This window comes from Aquila chrysaetos, chromosome 12, assembly GCF_900496995.4.
Source record: "Aquila chrysaetos chrysaetos chromosome 12, bAquChr1.4, whole genome shotgun sequence".
Taxonomy (NCBI): Eukaryota; Metazoa; Chordata; class Aves; order Accipitriformes; family Accipitridae; genus Aquila; species Aquila chrysaetos.
In genome coordinates this window covers 1,619,164-1,637,391 of record NC_044015.1, presented here as the reverse complement: position 1 = coordinate 1,637,391, position 18,228 = coordinate 1,619,164, and the positions used below count along the sequence as shown (strand labels likewise).

Sequence of the window (18,228 nt, the reverse complement as noted above, 5' to 3'; positions counted from 1 at the left end):
AAGTGAACTGCCCTGGGGGGGGGGGGGGGGCTGCCCCGTTCTCCTGCCCCTAGCCCGTCCCCACGCTGCGATTGAGGCCACCCTGCAGCGAGTGGCCCTGGAACCCTGCGTGGGGGCCGCCGAACCACGGTGACATAACCCGGGGGAGGATGCGAGGAAGTGCCAGGGATGGCGAGCGAAACCTCCGCACGCAACTCGCACGCTGCCGGCGACCTGCCTCGACAAAAAGCAACCCAACGCCCGCTTGTTGCAAGCCCCAACACCGTCGTGTGTCCCCCCCCACCCGGCACGGAGGTGGGGGACAGGCACGGTGACACCCAGGACAATCCAGCGCTGTGATTTCCTGGCACGGTCCCCACTCCCAGCCAGGGGAAGGTGGCAGAAACCCACTCTGTACTGGGGCATCTCGAGCAGGGACCGGAGGATGCAGGTGACGGTGGATCCTGCGGCTCGAAGCCCATGAAGATGACTTGAAGTGGACTTTGCAGAGTGAAGGGAGGCCGATGCTGCTCCGTCACACGGTGACAGACCCACGGACAGCCTGGGTCTGATGGAGGGGAATAGCACAGCAGAGCGGGGAGGCAGCATTTCGGTTGGAAGGTGCAGAGTAGCCAGGCTGAGAAGGTGCTTTTCCCCAAGGGGGAGCAGAACCCGAGCTCGGGGGATGCTGATGTGCCCTGCCTCTCTGTCCAGGTCCAAATCCGGCCCCAAAATCAGCCGTGGAGAAGACACTGCCCAATTCACACCCCAACTCATCTTCTGTCCTTGTGTGACCTCTGCCTCGGCGGGGGCAAAGCCGCGGTGCAGCCGCAGGGATGACCATGACCACCACGCTCTGCACCGGCTCCCCCGAGCCCACGATCTGCCGGGCATCCCCCAGGCGGGTGCTGTGTGGCGTGGGGTGGGTGGCCATGCCGGGGGTCCTGCTCCCACTCGCCATGGCGGGGAGGCAAAGGGCTGTCCGGGAGCTGCTCGGCATGCAGTTCCCGCAGGGAGCACCCGTGTTTACAGCAGCGAGGGGGAACTGATGCAATTCCCAAGCTCCCGGTACATGAGCGGAGCTGCCCGGGCAGCAGGTGAGAAGGAGGTTATCAAGGGCTCACTGGAAATCAGCTCCCACGCCAGCCCCATGGCGAGGGCATGTCCTTCCACCCCAGCCACGCTGGGGGTCCGGTCCCAGCCCTGGGGTATTCGGGAAGAGGGGCTGGAGAGATGGGGACTCTGGACAAGGCTTTCAGTGCAGGCTGCACCGGCAGAAAGGACATGACATCTTTCTTAGAGCTGCTTTTAAAGCTCATGATTTATAGAGGGCTTCAGAGTGCAATTAGCAGACTGTTAATTAGCCCTGCTCATAATCTTAATTGATCCTGAAGAGGAGGTGGGAGGGAGAGCAGAAGAGCAAAAGCATAGGCAGAGCAGAGTCCTGGCAGCCATGGAGTCCGAGGTGACGCGTCCGAATACCCCGGCCTGGGGTTTGGGGACATGCAGGGTGGCCCTTTGCCTGCCTGGGCTATGGGACTTTCCCTGCCCCGTCCCCCCCACCTTCGCCTCGGGCTGCCCAGGGGCTGGGGCTGGCTAAGAGCCGCTTCCAGCTGTGGCAGCCGAACCCCCTTTTTGGGTGCAGGGGGACCCCCCAGGTCAGGGGGTGCCCAGGCTGGGCTCTGCCTGGCTGCTCCCTGCAAGCTCCAGGTCGGCAGCTTGAAAGCTTTGAGCTCCCTCTTGAGGCCCTTCCTGCCCCAAAATCTTGGGATCTGGGGGGAGCCCGAGCTGCTGGGTGCCCTGGGCTGAGCGCCCCAGAGCTCTGCACCCCGACTGACGCAGCCCGTAGGACACGGCTGGGCCCCGTCACTCTCCCGGCCACAGGGAAGGGACAGAGACACCGTCATCGAGAGTTGGTTTGGGGACTTCGGGCCAAGCGCCAGCGACACAGGCCCGGGGACTGACATCCCCCCCCCAGTCAAAAACGCGAGCGGGGCTGGAAAAGAGCCGGGAGCCAAACCCACGGTGCCTGCCAAGGCCAACACACCAGCTTTCAAAATAGCCCGTGTCCTGCGCGGCTCCGGCCGGAGCGGAGGGTGCCAGCGGGAACCACCCACGCGGGACGGGAAGACCGGCAGCTCCGCGGCGGGCAACGCTCCTCTGCCAGACGGAAAGGTCACCCCGTCCGGATCCCACAGCCAGGCTTGGGCACGGGCCCAGGCGCTGATGACACCGGGCTGGAGGAGTCAGCGTCGCAGCCGGTCCCCTGGCCTGGCCCTGGCAGGGCGCCCGGGACTTGCACGGAAAGGCCCGATCCCGATATCCCCTTCTCCCATACGCAGGGGAAAATACTGCGCCGGGGGGGTGTAGGGGTTTGAGTGGGGAAACTCTGCCTCAGTTTCCCCACTGCTCCCAAGGCACAGGGTCTTTCCCAAGGTAACGGGTGACCTGTAGAGTAAATTTTCCTGAATTAATCCTCCTCGAATCCTCCCTGATTCCCAGGGGGGACCCGCTGGCAGGGCAGATCCCGGGAGAAAAGGCGCTTCTGCTTCCCAGGATATTTATAAGACACAGGAAAGTTGTGCTGGCCCCATGGGCCGGCAGCTGACGGCAGGGCAGCACCTCGTGGGTCCCTTCTCAGCCTTACGGGACTGAGAACATTTTGGGTGCTCGCTCCTGACCCGCCGAGGATGCTCCCGCACCAGGCGGAGGCCAAACGTGCTTCTCCCCCCGGGATGGGGGAAGCAGGATTAGGCCACCGCGGTGTCCCCTTCTCACCACCCTCATCCCCGTTCGCTCCGCACTGAGGCCGGGGTTAGGTTGACGGGGTTGATCCCAGTATTTGGAGCAGGAAAGCCGGGGCCGGCGCTGGGAACGGGGAGAGCTGGGGGGGCGGGCACCGGGATGCACCCCTGGGAGCAGCCGCAGCACCCGTCCGTCCCTCTGTCCGTCCACCCGGGCCCGGACGGACCCCTCGGAGCCCCCCGCTCCTGCTCCCTCCATCCACATCCCCCCCCCCCCCCCAAAGCCCCCCCCGGCCCGAAGGGGCTCCCGGGGTCCCGTCGGCGGGAGGCCGCTGGGCGGAGCGGTGGGGGGGTCCCGGCCCCGGGGGAGCCGCTCGGTTGCAGCCCCCGCGGCGAGGGGCCGTACCGGGAGGCAGGACCGGCCCGCCCCGACCCGCCCCGGTCGGGTAACGGACACAGGGAGGGAGGTTCACGCCCGGTGGGGCCGCAGCTCCACCGCCCCCCGAACGACGGTGCCGGTTCCCGGTGCCGGTTCCCGGTGCCGGTTCCCGCTCCCGGTACCGGTTCCCGGTTCCCCGTCCCGGGTGCACCGGGGGCGGAGCGAACGCAACTTTAGCGGCGAGGAGCGAATCTGCCGGCCCGCTGCCCTCCCCCCGGTTGTCGGTACTTCCCCCCCCCCCCCCCCCCCCCCCGCTCCGGTTGCCGGTGCTTCCCCGATTCCCGGCGCCGGTACCGGCCCCGCCATGCCCGCCGCCTACCCGCAACGGGCCCTGACGGTACTGCTGCTCTTCGGTACGTTGGCCGCCGCCATGGCCCTGCTCGCCTCCAGCCTCATCTTCCAGTTGCCGTCGGGGCGGGCCGGTCCCGGTACCGGTGTCGGTCCCGGTACCGGTCGAGGGGCTCTGCCGGAGCCGGCGGCCGCCGTGTTACTGCCGGTATCGGCCGTGCTGGCCGCTCTCTGCCTGGTGCTCAACGTGAGCTGCCTCCTCCTCTGCCTCCTCCACGGCTACTTCAGCACCGAGCTGTGCCGGGGGCAACCGGGGCCCGACCGGTGAGAGCCACGGGGGCTTGGGGGGGTGCACGGGGATGTGGGGGGATATACCGGGGCTTGGGCGGTCCGGGAGGGTTAAAGCGGGGGGCCACCGGCATGCTCTGGGAGCCCGTCGGGGTGCGGGGGAGGCTCAGAGGGGTCTTGGGCACCGGGAGGTTGGGGGGCAGCGAGGGGGCTGGGGAAGAAGGAGGTCTGCGGGGGAGGGAGGGTGCTGGAGGGGTGCGGATGGGGTTGGGGGAACGAGGGGTGCAAGGAGGGAGAGGGGACCTGTCGCAGGGCGCCTGTCCCCGCAGCGGGGGGGGACCCTCCTGCACCCCAAGATCTGGCCTTTGCTCAGCAACCCCCCCCCCGTCACTGCCCCTGCGAAAGGGGGTTGTGGGGAGCGAAAGATGCTGCCGGCACTCGCTGGGCACTTTGGATATCACAAAACTCACCTCTGCAGTGCCTGCCCAGGAAGCAGGGTTATCTCTGGCTGATGAACCCCGGGGCTGTAAATGTGCCCCTTAATTTGGGGTGTAGCTGTGCTTAGCGACTGTTACCAACTAGGAGCAAGTTTATAGCAGCCCGTCCACCTGGCTGCACTAATACACGCTATTTAGTTTCCCTGATAACATCCCCGTGTAAACCCAATGAGTGTGTTAGGGTCCCTCTCTGGGCTTATAGGAGCACGTGGGGTCACACCAGCCCGCAAGACCAGTTCAGCTCTAGGGCCAAGGCAGGGAAGACGTGCCGGGCCCGGCCACAATATCCAGGAGCACCCGAGATTTGTCCCTTTGCAGCGGGAGAGCTGGGCTTTTCGGGTCACTGCCGGGGTGATCGCACAGGCCACTTGTGCAGCACCAAAATGACCGCAGGCCTGGGATCATTGACCATAGACATGTGTTGACTTAATCATTACCAGCACATTTACACTTGCAAAAACGTTTCCAAAGCAATTCCCCTCTCCTTCCTCAGCGGAGACCTGGCCTGGATTGGTGGCTCCTCTGCCCACGCTGGCCCGGCCCGGCACCAGCTCCGCTCCTGGGTTAAAAGAAAAAAACAACTTGTGAAAAATCAGATTTGAAAGCATCTTGGTGGAAACTGGTCCGTACGTGGAGGTCCCTCCATGTAGCTCATGCAATGGTGCCCACAGGACCCTTTTGGGACCACTCTGACTTAAGCAAGTCAAAACTCATTTAAAGGAAATGATAATGTTTCAACAGTTACTTTTGTCCCTAATTAGACAAACCCATCAATGCCTCATGCTCTGCATGGAGCACGACGGCTGGAGGCACTCCAGCAAGTGGCAGCATCTCCTCTCAGCAGCTTCCAAGCGAAGCTGATGCTTAGTGTGCTCATTAACGAAAGAGAGCAAAATATTTCTGCAAAACACAAAGTTCCTGTAGCAAACTTGCCTTTCTGTGGGAGCTGAATTTCTGCTGGAAAACTGTTACAGCAGAAAATTCCCCATCAGCTGTAAATTGTGGTATTGATTTGGGCTGTAAAATGCTCAATTTTAGAGTTGTGAGGCTCAACTTTGAAAATCCTGAGTGTGAAACCGGAGCAGCACTAATCAGGCAGCCAGATGCAAAGTCACAGGTAGAGAGACGGAGCGTGCTGGCTGCAGGACAGCCCGTACTCCAACAGCAGCGACTTGTTCAAGGGCTTACAGGACAGAGCAACCATCGCCGCACGGCTGCGGACCCCGCTGGCACATCTCGCCGAGCAGGGAAGCTGTTCCCAAACAATTTGATTTGAAATACTACTTCTGTGCTCTGCTCCAGAGACCCAGCGAAGCGAGAGGCTGCTTTTGGCTTTGCTGTAGGCGATACGAGGCGTTGGTAGGGTTGGGAGCCCTGGGTTGGTGTCCCTCTGCCTGGGATCTCAAGCAGATCGTGTAGTCTGTCCGTGCCTCAGTTTCCCCAACTGCAAGCTGAGGGTTACACTCGTGTTTGGGAGGAAAAGAGCAGGTTCTCGGGACATGGGGATGCTGGTCTGCAGGCTGCCCCCGGGCAGGAGGTGCCGGCAGGACGCAGCCCCTCTCCCCTGCGATGTGGGATGCCATTAGCTGCCGTCTCCTCACGGCCAAGCTGGCCTGGCCCCACCGGGCGCTGGTTTCATTAGGGGACCCGCTCACGTCCCAGGGACCTTTCCCACGTTGGGCCTGTCACACTGAATTACCGCTCCGCTTCTCAGCGCTGCGCTCAATAGTCCGAGCCAGCTCCAAACAAAGTCCTTCTCCTCCCCGCTAATCCCCCCCGACTCAGGTAATTAATAAAACAAAGCGGCTGCTCTTCCCCGCCAGCAGCGAGGAGCGGGAGCGGGTCCAGGGTCTATTAACGGCTCCTGGCTGCAGGCTCCCCAACGGCCGAGGGGCTACGACAAGCCTGGGAGGAGGGGAGGGGGCCAGGGCAGAGCATCCTTGGCTGCTGAATTCACCCCGTGGGGTCGAAGATGCTGGCTGCTGTAGAGGAGCAACACAAGGGCTGGTCCTGCCAGGAGGACAGTTGCGCTGCTGCCCCTTCAGCTGGTCCTTCCAAGCCAGGGCATGTTTCCAAACAGCTCCCTGGGATTTTTGGAGACGGTCGGCGGGACCAGCGAGGCCTTGCGCACCCCCAGTTGTTTCAAGGGACTATTTGTGGCTTCCCAGCATCACAGTCCTGCCAGCATCTTTCCGAGCACTCATGTTTCCAACCCCCCGAGTTGCCTGGCACCCGTCTGCCAACCTCCACCCCGGCCACACTACGCTGCATCCCCTAACGACCACATCCCGCTCTCCCAATTAGCAGAGGCATCCTCTGGTGACAGAAGCCTCCGAAGCCCAGCGAGGACTGAGGTTTGCCAGGTCAATCTGGCTCTGAAGACGCCCAGGCAGAGCTGTCAGTGGCTCGGTGGAGAGCGTGCCCGGGAAAGCGCAGGCAGCAGGCGCAGGGATCGGTGCTGGGTGGGAAACAAAGGCCCTGCTGGAAAGGAGCTGGTCTTTTCATGTGTTTTAAGCACAATTCAAGTACCAAGCCCCCTTCAGACAAAAGGCTTGCAATCTGAGCTGAGCACAGAAATCCAATCCCAAGGGCGAAGACAGAACCTGGCCTTGCTTAATTCAACGCCCCAGCACTTTACTTGTCATTCTTTAAGGGGGAGATGGGCTTGACACGCCTCAGTTTTGTTCCTTGCTTGCTCTTCAGGGTTTGCAGAACAGGGGGGAATCACCTGCAAAAAGCCTCCAGCCATTTGTCTCTCCTGAGCCCCTGCCCCCATCTGGTTTCTGAAGCAGAGGAGCCAGGCAGGAAAAGTTTGAAATTTCAAGTAAAAATCTTCTGTTCCAGAGTGGGAAGAATGCAGCCCAGAGCCGTGCAACACAGCAGCCTGGGGGAAACCCCAATTCAGCAGAGGTCCTTGGGCTTGTGACCTGGCTCTGAACCTCTTCTCTATGCAAAAACCAGCGTTTCAGTTTCTCAGCAGGGGCCAGAGCATCAGCGTTTTTCCTGTGCTGAGACCAGGGCCAGGAGACTACGCAGGCCTGTATTTTCCTCATCTGTTTTGCAGGGCAGACTGGTTCCTTCTGGACAGCCGGACGGTTCGCCACGCTGCCATCGGCTTGTTCTGCTGCGGGGTCTCAGTCTACCTAACAGGCAAGTGCTCATTTCCCACCAGCACAGCCCAGCAGGGACCGTGCGTTTTCAGCCCAGACCATACATCTTGCACTGGTTGCTGAGTGCTTGTGAGCTGCTGAGTTTCTACTTCAGCATCAGGTTTGTTTTGCAAATGACTTTGCCACTCATTCCTGTAGCGCTAACTTTCTGTTCTCAGTGACCAGCCCTCTCGAGGGCTCCTCTGGCCTGAATTTTGCAGGTCAAATGCATCGCTTTAGTCCTTCTGGTTCCTCAAGACGTTCTGCACTCTCCTCTCCTTCCAGCTCTCGCCATCTACATGCTGCTGCTGTTTGAACTGGAGGCCGGCATTGCCAGCGCTTGTATTCTCTCCTCCGGCATCATCGTCCTGCTGATCACGGTGACGCACGCCTTGGTACGGGCTTCCCAGGTTTCACGCCGCACCTGCTCCGAGGTCTCTCACACCCTGTACGAGAACGACTCTGCCCAGCACGGCGAATCCTCCACCAGCGATCTGAACAACAAAAACGTGGCTACGCCCCGGCCCCGGCCCGAGATCCACCGGGAATTTTCCTTCCCTCCTTTCCTAGAGCGCAAATCCCAGCTGGGCTCTCCAGCCAGCAGCAACCTCACCTCCTCGGGTAGCCCTGGGCTTCGCTCCGAGAAGGAGAGCTACAACCTGCCCCGAACGCACAGGACGCTGTCGGCAGAGTCAGGCCTGCTGCAGGCACAGAGCAAGCCCTGGAACGGCGTCACGCAGGAGATGAGGAACGTGCTGTCACGCAAACCTGGAGCCTCGGGCAAGGACTCGACTCTGGTGTGAGTGGAAGCGGGACCTTTTCTCCCCATCTTGTCCCAGGGGAGCTGCAGGCACCAGGGCCGAGATTTGCATCTCTATTTAGAGCTTAATATAGGTCATGTCTCACCAGAGCAGGGGGATGGCTGCTTTTCCACCCTCTGCCCTCCTGCCTGGGGGTTTGTGCAGCCACTGCCTCACGCTCTTTGCTTCTTTTACTGAGAAGATGCCACCTCCACTCAAAGCCAAAAGCCCTGGGCCACCTGCCTTGAGCCCCCAGCCGCTCCTGCCACCTGCGACGCTGCTGGCACTTGCCACCCCATGAACCAGGACTGCGTTGGCAGGGCAGCGGCTGGCAGTGACCCATGCAGGACCCCCATGGCTGTCCCAGCTGCAGCGAAGGAAGCGGAACACATGGGTGAGAAGAAGCAAGCGGACCTTGTCCATGAGCAGACCTACCCTCTTTCTCCAGCAGATTCCAGCTGATCTCTCCGGCTGTCTGTACCTCCCTGCTCTTCCCCTGCCTCCTTCCTCCTTCCTCCATCCCCAGGAGCCAGCACTACACCGAGACAGTTCATACAACCGACCCAGCATGGCTTCCCCGCAGCGTGTAGCCAGGCAGGTGTAAGAAACCGAGGGAGGCGATGGAGGAGCTACAAGCGAGATGGAGCCAGAGCAGTCTGCAAGCTGCACAGGGTGGGTTTGGAGTGGCAGAGAGCCTGCTGCTTGCTCACCAGCACGTCCACCCTCTGAGCAGGACACAGCTAGCTAAGCAGGGTCTTAGCAGGGAAAGGGGCTGTGCTGGGGCAGCCCCAGCACCCTGGCTTTGCTCAGTGGTGGAGGAACCTCTCTGGGGATTCCTTGGGTGCCACCAGAAGAGTGCCAATTATTGAGGCTGAGGTCTAGGAAGGGGTTTGCATCGGCACTGCCAGTCCTCTGCTGTAGGCAGGGCAGAAAGTGCAAGTACTAAAGGCAGCAGCTGTTTCTGTGAAACACAAGCAGGTTTAGCTCACTCTGTCCCTGTGCCGACGAACACCTTGCTGCTTACTCGCAGCCCCACGCTCTGTCAACCCTGCCCAGGCCCAGAGCAGCAGCACACTTGGTTCTTCCCCAATTCCTCATCATTCAGCAACCAGTAAAGCATTTCAGGGAGTGAAGGGAGGCCACCGATTCAGATTCCCTCTCACCTCCCGTGCTATTATCCTAAAAGACACCTGTTATCCTGAGCACAGTGCAATTTCTTTGGAAACTGAGCTTAGCACTGCTTTGATCCCTGCATCCTTGGTAAATTCTTCAGCAGAACAGAAATGCTGGTTCCAGGAGAGATTAACACTGAAGTTGCATCCTTTTTAAAGTGACCTCCAAAGCTGTGCGTACAGCTCTGTTTCCCACTGCTTGACAGGGGATGAAGAAAGTCCTTTTTTTGTTGTTTTTTTGAAGAACAGGACAGTTTCTTTTTTCACTTGAAAGGCTCCAACTCTGCATGTCTTTGTTTTGCTCCATGCCCTTTGAAACACACAGAGCCAGCAAGCTCCAAGACCCCCCAGCCTGAGGCGAGCAACAGGGGAAGGTTTTAGACAGAACTTTCTTGTTTTTCCTTTTTATTATTGTTCTCACTAAAACCAAATTCTGCAACTCCCTGGCACACACATGAAAAGCTCTCCTTGCAGAATGCCTCCTGAACAAAGCTGAAGTGTGCCTACATTACATCTTTACACAGTCATCTACAAAATACTGAAAGCAAGACCTAGTTTTTCTGAGATATTTCTGTGGCCAAGAGGTAGAGAGAAAAATGCCTCATAGCAGTGTGCCATCAAAAAGAACTGGAAAGGACAAATGCAGAACCACCCAATTTCTCTTTTGCAGGGTGCTGTGGAAAGGGACAACTGCTCCCCAAAGCACCCCCCAAAGGCAGTCCTGACCCCAGTGGCAGGATTTGCCTGCTCAGGTGCAGCACCTTGTTACTGGGAACGGAGAGGCAGGCAGAGGCCTCTGTGCAGCTTCACAGATTGAGCAGATGGTTTCTCACTCCTCCCCGTGGCTGAAGAACATAGAGCTGGGCTGGAGAAGGCAGCAGAGGACGGCCAGTCTTGTCAGAAATCAGGAACTGGCTGGAGGATTCTTGGCTTGTGGGGCAACAGTGCTGTAAAAAGAAAGAGACAGTCACGTCCATCAGGCAGGCAGGACACCAGCAGCCGAAAGAATGTGAAGAACCAGGGGCTCCCTCAAATAAAATCTCACTGCTTGCAGCAGGAATGCAGCTTAGACAAGCACACCTTTCAGCGTGCTGCGCAGACTATGGAACAGCACACACCAGCCCCCGGGGGTGTCAAGACAGCAATTTTCACAGCCACACCACCGCAAAAACCACTAAAAATGCTCTGGGCTGCACAGAGTGTGACCCTGCTACAGGGGCAACTGGGAAAATACAGAACCTGAACCAGAAGCGTCTATGGCAGAATCGTTCTGCAGAGACAGAGGCTCTCAGTTCGCTGTGGTAGTTTTATCAGGGATGAGCATTTGGGAATTTTCTCACTCCTACCCAGTCAGACTCCAATACTAACACTGTTCTCAGGAGAGACAAATACACTAGACTCAGACGATCTGCTGGAAGATATTTTAGTAGCTGTAGTTCAGCTGCAAACATACAAAAATGTATCATCGTTCTGCTACCACTTGTCTCTGTGGGACTCTGCCCCAAAAGAGCCACATACATGAGAGATCAGCACCAAATGCAGCCTCTCACCTACTCCATCTCAGCAGCATCATCTCACTCCAAATGCCTTTGACACAAGAAAGATTTAATGTATTACAGAACCAAACATCCTTTTTTAAATAAGGAAATAAATTATTTTCCAGTTACCCTTTGGTAAACAAGATTATTTCCTTCCCAGTAAAGGAAGCCAGAAGATCACTGGAAGGCAAGCAGCATGCTCTTTCAAATAATAGTCTAGAATCATATTACCGAGACAACTGCTTGCCGTATTTGCACTGGGCTGCATTACATCACCAAAGCCTCTGCCAGCCAGAACGGTCACTCAGATAAATAGGCAGTGTCACATCCCCTTGCTACCTGCGGCCCTGAGCAGCATTCAGCTGATCCTTCATGGCTATGGCATGTTTGAGCAGGCTGTCAATGCTCTTGAAGTACACACTGCTATCAGTCATGTTCTTTATGGCACTGAAAGAAGAGAGAGGGGTGAAGGGAGAGGAAGGACTGGTTAGTATTTCCAAAGGCATCACGGTTTTAGAGCACACACCCCCTGACAGAGAGGACTGTTAATAAGGAACCTCAACTTTATGCATCTTCACACACACTAGCTAGCTGGTGGGTGGATTTACTGCAGGAGAGCAGCAGGTCTGCACTGCACACAGAACCGGGGAAGAGCTGGCACACTTATCAAAGTGAAGCCCCTGAGATTCATGGTAATGGCTCAGAGAACACTGCCTCGCACCCTCACACCCCCACCCTGACTATGCTCTCTCCCTGACTTACACCAGGGAGGCGTCAGGGAAGCGCAGGCAGCCTCTGCTTTGTTTCTACCACAACACCTCCGCCTGCGAACACAACCCTCCTGCTTGGAGGAGTCTCTTGTACCTGCAGGCATACTCCACTGTGTAGATGGCTCCTTGGCTTTGCTCCTCCCAGCTCTGCATGTCGGACTGAAAGAGAAGAGAAAACACGGCGGCATCGTTAGGCATGCACTGGACAGATGCAGCGGCGCAGCCCACAGCAATATGCTCTGCCAGCCCTGCCCAAACAAGGGCTCTGGCTGCTTTTCACTGGAAATTGCATTTGGATTCCATCTCCCGCTTGACAGCCTGTGACGCACTCCGGGCTCCGGGTGCCACGCACTAGCATTTAAAAGAAACATTTATTTTGTGTATTTCTGGAAAGGCTACTGGTTCAGGCCAACACTTTGGATACTCTGGCAAAATTCCCCTTGTTTTTAGATGTTTTAGGCCACAAGTCAGCTGAGAGCCACGGTCAGTCAGGCTGCTAGCAACCAGTGACTGCGCTGAGTGCAACAGACCAGCTGGATGTTTCAGAGTACTCAGATCTCCCAGTGTGTCTGGCCCAGCAGGCAGCCAGGATCTGAACTAACACAGCTCCTGCAGAGTTCGTTCCTTAGTCCTTCATGCAAAACCAGGTAAAAGTTTCTTTCACAGCACGGAAAGTTCTCGTTTCATTAGACCTGCCATTCATAAATGTTTTCGCAGCCGCAAGCATCCCTGTCCTCCAGTCTGCTCTGGCATCTGATCCCAAGGAGCAGTCAGCACTGTGCCCTTCCTTTCATGAGCTGGAAGGAGCACTGTAAACTCCACACAAACTCAAGCAGCATTGCATGCAGCCAGTTCTGGCACGGGACATAATTGTACGCTGTAGCTCCAAGGAAAGGGAAAACCAAACAAATACACAAATCACAATGAAAGCGCAGCTGAATTCAGAGGTGTAGCTCAATAGAAAACTCTTTCAAAAGTCCTTAAGTAGTTCGGGCACTCTTTAAAATATATTCTCATGGGAGCTAATTTTCCAGTCTATTCTGCTGGGTCTTGTTACAAGCCAGAGGAAAGGGGCTCTTTCTGTGAGTGAAGGAGGTCGGGTAGGAGCTTGGACGGCATCCAAAATCACTTCTGCTGTTCAAAGCCTCCCCTACATCAGGACACTTGACCACATAGCTTTAAACTACAAAAGAAACAAGCCTCTACATGCAATGCTCTAGGCAGTTCTCTGCAGGAGAGGGTCCTTCGACCCAGGACTCACAATCCCACAGAGACTGAGCTCATCCCAGAGTCCAATCGCGTTTTACACAACTGTATCTGTTGCTGGGAACAAGCTTCGCATGCAGAGGCAGCTGCAAAAGATGCAGAAACTTGCCTGCAGCTCCTCACTCCGCTCTCTCCAAGAGGTGCCAGATGATCTTTAACAACGATTTAGACCCTGACATGGCACTGACTCAGTTGCATGTGTCACAGCCGCTTGCCTGTGGTCCTGCTGTTTCTGAGCACCAGTAGATTTTAATCATTTCCCAGTATCAGAGCCAGTGATGTCTGTTCCCAGCATTCCCACCACTTCCTGGGATTTTCATGTCCTTAATTAGGAACAAGAGCCCTTCCCTAGAGCTCCTCACTTCTTAATCTTTTCTTGATGTCCTTTCTTGAAATTCCCAGGACATGCCCTTCGATGCAGTTTAAGAACTAAAGCCAGCTATTAATATACAATAGCACTAATGATATATTACTGTTGCTTGGAAGTAAATTAATGAGGAGATGTAAGTTCTCAAAAGACCAGGCGAAATCCAGAAAGGCCGCTCTGGGTGGAGCGGGGCTTAGCAGCACAGCTACAACGCGCAGAGGCAGCAAGGGCCTTGCATCACGCTGTATCTTATCTGGGAGGTGGTAAATCTGCTTGGAGAGTTTGAGATGGTGAGGAAGGTATTAAGATTATTGTTTTATCAAATCATACAAAGTTGCTTGTTGTAGAGGCATGGAGGTGACCTTCTCCTTGCAGAAACTTTTCTCCCAGCCCCCTCCCTCCCAATTTTTCCTAGGTTTAATCCCCTGGGAATTTCAAAGGCTGCATCTCAGGAGAACTCAGCCAGCCAGAGATGGAGCTGCTGCATGGCTGAAGGAAAGCTGGAAACCGCCAATAAATCCTGTTTCCGTTTTACATTACTTACATCTTGGGACTAATTTACCTGAAAACAGATCCACACAGAATGTTTCTTTTTCTTATTTTCTGTTCTGAATAATTAAAACCACCTCACTTTAATGCCTTTGCTCTGATTTAGATAAAACCTGACAGCTTTTTCATGGTGCACAGCCCGCTGACACCTTCCTGTTCCAGTCTCTAGCCACAAAGGCGATGGGCTCTGGCAGAGCCACCCAAAATATCCATCCCCATCTAACTGAATGCTCTGCTGTGACGATGGCCCTGTCAGGGCCCCGAGCACACCCCTCTCTCCCGGGGTTTGGCTGCCTGGGCTCAAGGGCTTGACAGGCCCAGCCTGTTCGCTGCAAACAGGAATGCCTGAAACTGGGATGAAATGAGAGTGGGATCAAGAACAATGGAAAGAACGTGGCCACACGCCCATTACCGGCAGCCTGGCAGCACAGTCAGGACACTGGCCTAATGGAGTTATGTTTAAGTCTCTCAGTTCCTACCGGGGACTGGTTACCAGCAGGGAGGAGAGCATGTTCCCAAACACGATGCTGCAGCCTTGGAACAAAATGAACTCAGGAGCTGACGAGGCTGGAGGAAAAGTCACTAGCAGCAGCTCTGGATCTGCTGTTGTTCCAGCTGCCACAAATAATTTTCTTTCCATTTTCTCCTAGCTCTTGCCACATCAGTGCACCATTAAACACACAGTCAGTAACCAGAAAAGCAGTTAAGAAGCTGGAAGTGCCCAAGCAGTGGGCAAAAAGAAATGGACGTAAACAGCGGCACTTCTGAGCAAGCATCAGGAAACATTTTCGAACACTAAAGAGGCAAACAGGTACTGGCGTGGCACTGGGGCAGTGCCCTGGGGCAAAGGGCACCGCGTGGTCGGTTCAGCTTTGTCCTGACTTGCACTGTTACTGCAGGGAGCACAGAGAACTCTTCCTCGTGTACAAAGGCCACCGCTGCCCCAACTGGGGCTACTGGCCAGGGCAGGAGGGAGGTTGCAAGGCTGAACGTGAAAGCATCAAAGACCAAATGTATTTGATGCTTGTGATGGCTGCAGTCAGAGGGGGGACGCAGGGTCCTTCTATTTGCTGCTGGCATCCACAGGACAGCATGACCTCCTTTCTCACAGGAACAAAGTGGAAAACAGCAGCAATTTTGGCTACAAAAGAGAATTCTCTTGGATGGCTGCAGCTAGGAAATGAACTTAGATGAGCCAGAGAGGTCGCAGAACACTGCGGATAACCACGATGAGCATGCCGAGCAGGGAAAATGAGAGAATCAAAGGTTTTCAGAGATCTTGCCCAGCATAAACCCTGCTGCCTAACAACATGCTCTATGTCCGGTGCCTTCACTCAGCTGTCACTTCCATTAGCGCTTCCGCACTGCCCCTCGCCCTCATCCCCGTTATGCACTGTTCAGTGATGGAAACTGATCTCTTCCCTCTGCATGACTTGTCATACAATTTGCTCAATTTCCTTTTGTTCAGGACACATTCCCTGAAACTGGGACTATCTTGATTAAATGAAAGCAAGTGACAGCTCAGGAATAATATTACAAACCTGTCTCCTGCATGCCAGTGATGCAATCGCATCAGCATGTGCTATACATACATATACATCTCTATATGCCTACCATTGCACACAGACACGTATATAAAACGTTAATAAATAATTGAATAATAAAGTGTCACAATCCAGGTTAATTTGGAAACCAGGGCTGTAAAGCAAAGGTGAAAAATGGGGCCTGACAGTGCATTAGCATAGACATGAAGCAGTAATCTATTCATGAGACATCACTCCTAATGAATCATGACTGGCAGAAGAGGGAGAAGGACAACAAGGCTGGCATTAAAGTGTCTGTGCTCCGTGCTCTGGAGGAAAGTAGGAACACAGCTGTGAGATGCGATTCATTATCCTGCTTTCCCTCATGCGGGCTCTTCGCACTTGTTTCTTCGCGCTCCCCCTTCCCTCCTCTCACCCTCCCCTTTATTTTATGTAGGAAATAAAAATCTCACAGCATAGGCAGGCGTAATAAGATTTAACATCTCCCTCCTCCTTGTACAAAAGAGACTACTCATTTTTCTTTGTCTCCACACACAAGTCCAGCCGTGCAAGCATGGGGTTGGGGTCAGACTCTCCAGCTTTTTTCCTCAGGTCCACAGGTAAATTTGCAACGTCCCCTCATCCCCTCCAGTTCAGACCGAGCCAGGGTCCCGCAGCACCTTACGCCCCAATGGCCGATTTCCTCCCTCCCTCCCACTGCACCCCCCCAGCGAGGTGAAACAGGGAGGACGTGCCAAGTCAGGAAAACATTTTGTGCCCAACTGTGTTGCAGCTCTGGAGTCCAAAGCAAAGCACGACTCACCTTGTGCTGTGCAAGCTCTGGAAGGGATCTCCGCACGTGCTCCTGCAGCCGGTACAGTGCCACGGAGGGCTCGTTGGCCAGGACGTACATGCTCTCTGTGAATTTGTCTGTAACTGCAACAAGAAAAACAACAGAGTTATGGAAAGCAGGGAGCAACAGGAGTGAACGCGGGATGGGAAAGGCTGCCCTGGAGCGCTGGTCCCGTCCCCAACACAACTATGGAGAGATCAGAGCAAAACCCCACATATTTTTTATAACTAGTCCGTTAACAAGGATGTGAAAGCAAAATCCCGCTAAACAGGCAGTTCTGTTTCCACTCTCCCCATAACAGCATCTGCAGCCAGCGATGAGCTTGCCTCCAGCCACAGACAGACCAGCCCGAGATGTCACCACCTCCACGGTCCCCTACGAGCTCTGGTTGTTCTGGTTTCAGGGACCACTTGGGTTAAGCCCATCGTTGGGCCGTTTCTGACCAGCTTAGAGCGGGCCAGGAGATGAGCAGAGCCCAGCAGAGGCCTGGCTCCCATTCCTGTGCCTGCAGCCACCCCATCCATCTGGGAGTGCCGGCATCTCCTGGTCTGGAGGTTCCCTGTCTCTGTACCAGCCATTCGGGTTCGTCTCTGCTCAGAGCCCCAAGCTCTCCTGCGTGTCAGCCACCCCCCGCTGCAGGGTCCTTCTGTTCCTCCCCTCCAGACACTTCCCCCAGGTGACATCCTAAAAATGTCCCTGGAGGAGACACGGTGGCTGCAGACCAGGGCTCGGGAAGCTTCGGTGCCGTTCCGAGCTGCCTGCTGAGCTGCTTCCCCTCCCTTCAGCCCTCTCATCCTGGCCCAACCTCTGTCCGGACTACGCTCCACACAGGAACACCTTTTCAGCTGGTGGTTTGCACAGCTACATCGCAGCTCTGATCTCTCTTTCCCTCCAGGTTTGCAAGGAGAACACTGACAGCTCTTAATAATTAAGAGACACAAAAATCAGAGATGGTTTCATTGTTCATAGTGGGGGGCTGAATCAGGGAGCGTTTTCACCAGGCTGAAGCAGAACACCTTTCAGCTTCTGCATAATTTTCTATTTTAAGGATAAGGATTCTCTCCTCCTCCCTTCAGAGCTTTTGTTTCAGTGACAGCTGCTCACATACCCCAGTTCTGTAACACTGGCAGACACGCCAAGCCTTCAGAATGCAAATGGGAATGAATGCAAAACTTCACAGGAATAATTATACCCACCTGGGACAGACACGGCTGCTGTCTGTCTGTCCTGACACGAGTAATTCCACAGACCCTCGCAGCAGGGCAGGTAAAGAGGGGACGAGTCAGGAGAGGAGGACACAGGGCAGCTCCCCACAGCAGGGCCAGGCTCCGAGGGCCCGGGTTGGGGGGGACCCACAGGGGCTCCACCAGCCCCGAACTGTCGTCCCCTGCCCTGTCACGACCTCCAGTTCCCCATCGTGACTAACCCGCGGTGCCTTTCCCGGCCCTGCTGTCACTGCTGTGCCCTGCCACCACCTGCGACACCCTGCCACCACCCACCCTGTCGCAACTCGCCTCGCCGCCGTCGTACCTTTTTCTCTCTCACCACCCGCAGGGCCTCTGTCGTGACTCCTGCTGTCGCTGCAGGGCCCTGTCGCGCCCGCGCCCTGTCACGACACCCAGCGTCCTGTCGCCACCGGCCAATTCAGACCCGCAGAGCCCTGCGGCGACCGATCCCGCGGCTGTCGGCCCCCACCGAGCCGCCGTTCCCCAACCACCCCCGCCGGCCCCGGCCCAGCTCCCACCTTTCTTCACCTTCAGCTGCATCTCGGGCTCCTCCATCCCGCCCCACCGCCTCTTCCGCTTCCGCCGGCGCCCGCCAAAACCGCCCCGGCTAGAAACATCGGCGGCGCCTCACCCCGCGCCGCAAACACTCCCGGCTGGAAACATCGCCCCAATGCGACCGTTCCGCCTCAGCCCCACCCCCCCCCCCCCAGCCCCGGCTGAGTGTTCCAGGCGTCCCGGGTCCCCCCCCCCGCCCCGGGGACACCCCCCCCCACCATCGGC

The 18,228-nt window shown here is 56.4% G+C and overlaps 2 protein-coding genes across 11 annotated transcripts in view; one reads left to right on the top strand and one right to left on the bottom strand.

The window, feature by feature from the left end:
• TMEM221 (transmembrane protein 221) overlaps positions 1-9,614 on the top strand; it is a 29,889-nt gene extending 20,275 nt beyond the window's left edge. Inside the window, exons 2-5 of one of the 3 annotated variants that reach the window (XM_030034130.1) lie at positions 3,235-3,353; positions 3,411-3,774; positions 7,300-7,385; positions 7,670-9,614. In XM_030034130.1, the coding sequence (XP_029889990.1) occupies positions 3,467-3,774; positions 7,300-7,385; positions 7,670-8,187 (912 nt within the window). In that variant the 5' untranslated portion in view covers positions 3,235-3,353; positions 3,411-3,466 and the 3' untranslated portion in view covers positions 8,188-9,614. Of the gene's footprint in view, positions 1-3,166; positions 3,354-3,409; positions 3,775-7,299; positions 7,386-7,669 lie in introns of those variants that run through there. The other 2 variants (XM_030034128.1, XM_030034129.1) reach the window with 2 other exon arrangements.
• Positions 4,637-18,111, bottom strand: BORCS8 (BLOC-1 related complex subunit 8). 8 transcript variants are annotated; one of them, XR_005933633.1, is made up of 7 exons: positions 17,977-18,018; positions 17,419-17,473; positions 16,193-16,305; positions 11,759-11,823; positions 11,234-11,341; positions 10,118-10,303; positions 4,637-4,794 (listed from the first exon to the last, which is right to left on the bottom strand). XR_005933633.1 is itself a non-coding variant. In XM_030034145.2 (6 exons), the coding sequence occupies exons 1-6, from the start codon at positions 18,001-18,003 to the stop codon at positions 10,261-10,263; spliced, it is 411 nt and encodes a 136-aa protein (XP_029890005.2). In that variant the 5' UTR covers positions 18,004-18,018; the 3' UTR covers positions 9,745-10,260. The 8 variants fall into 8 exon arrangements, 5 of the variants coding, with proteins under 5 accessions (XP_029890005.2, XP_040983490.1, XP_029890004.1 ...); XR_005933634.1 differs by lacking the exon at positions 4,637-4,794 and having other exon boundaries at positions 9,745-10,303; positions 11,126-11,341; positions 17,977-18,075; XM_030034145.2 differs by lacking the exon at positions 4,637-4,794 and having other exon boundaries at positions 9,745-10,303.
• Positions 18,112-18,228: the final 117 nt, after the last annotated feature.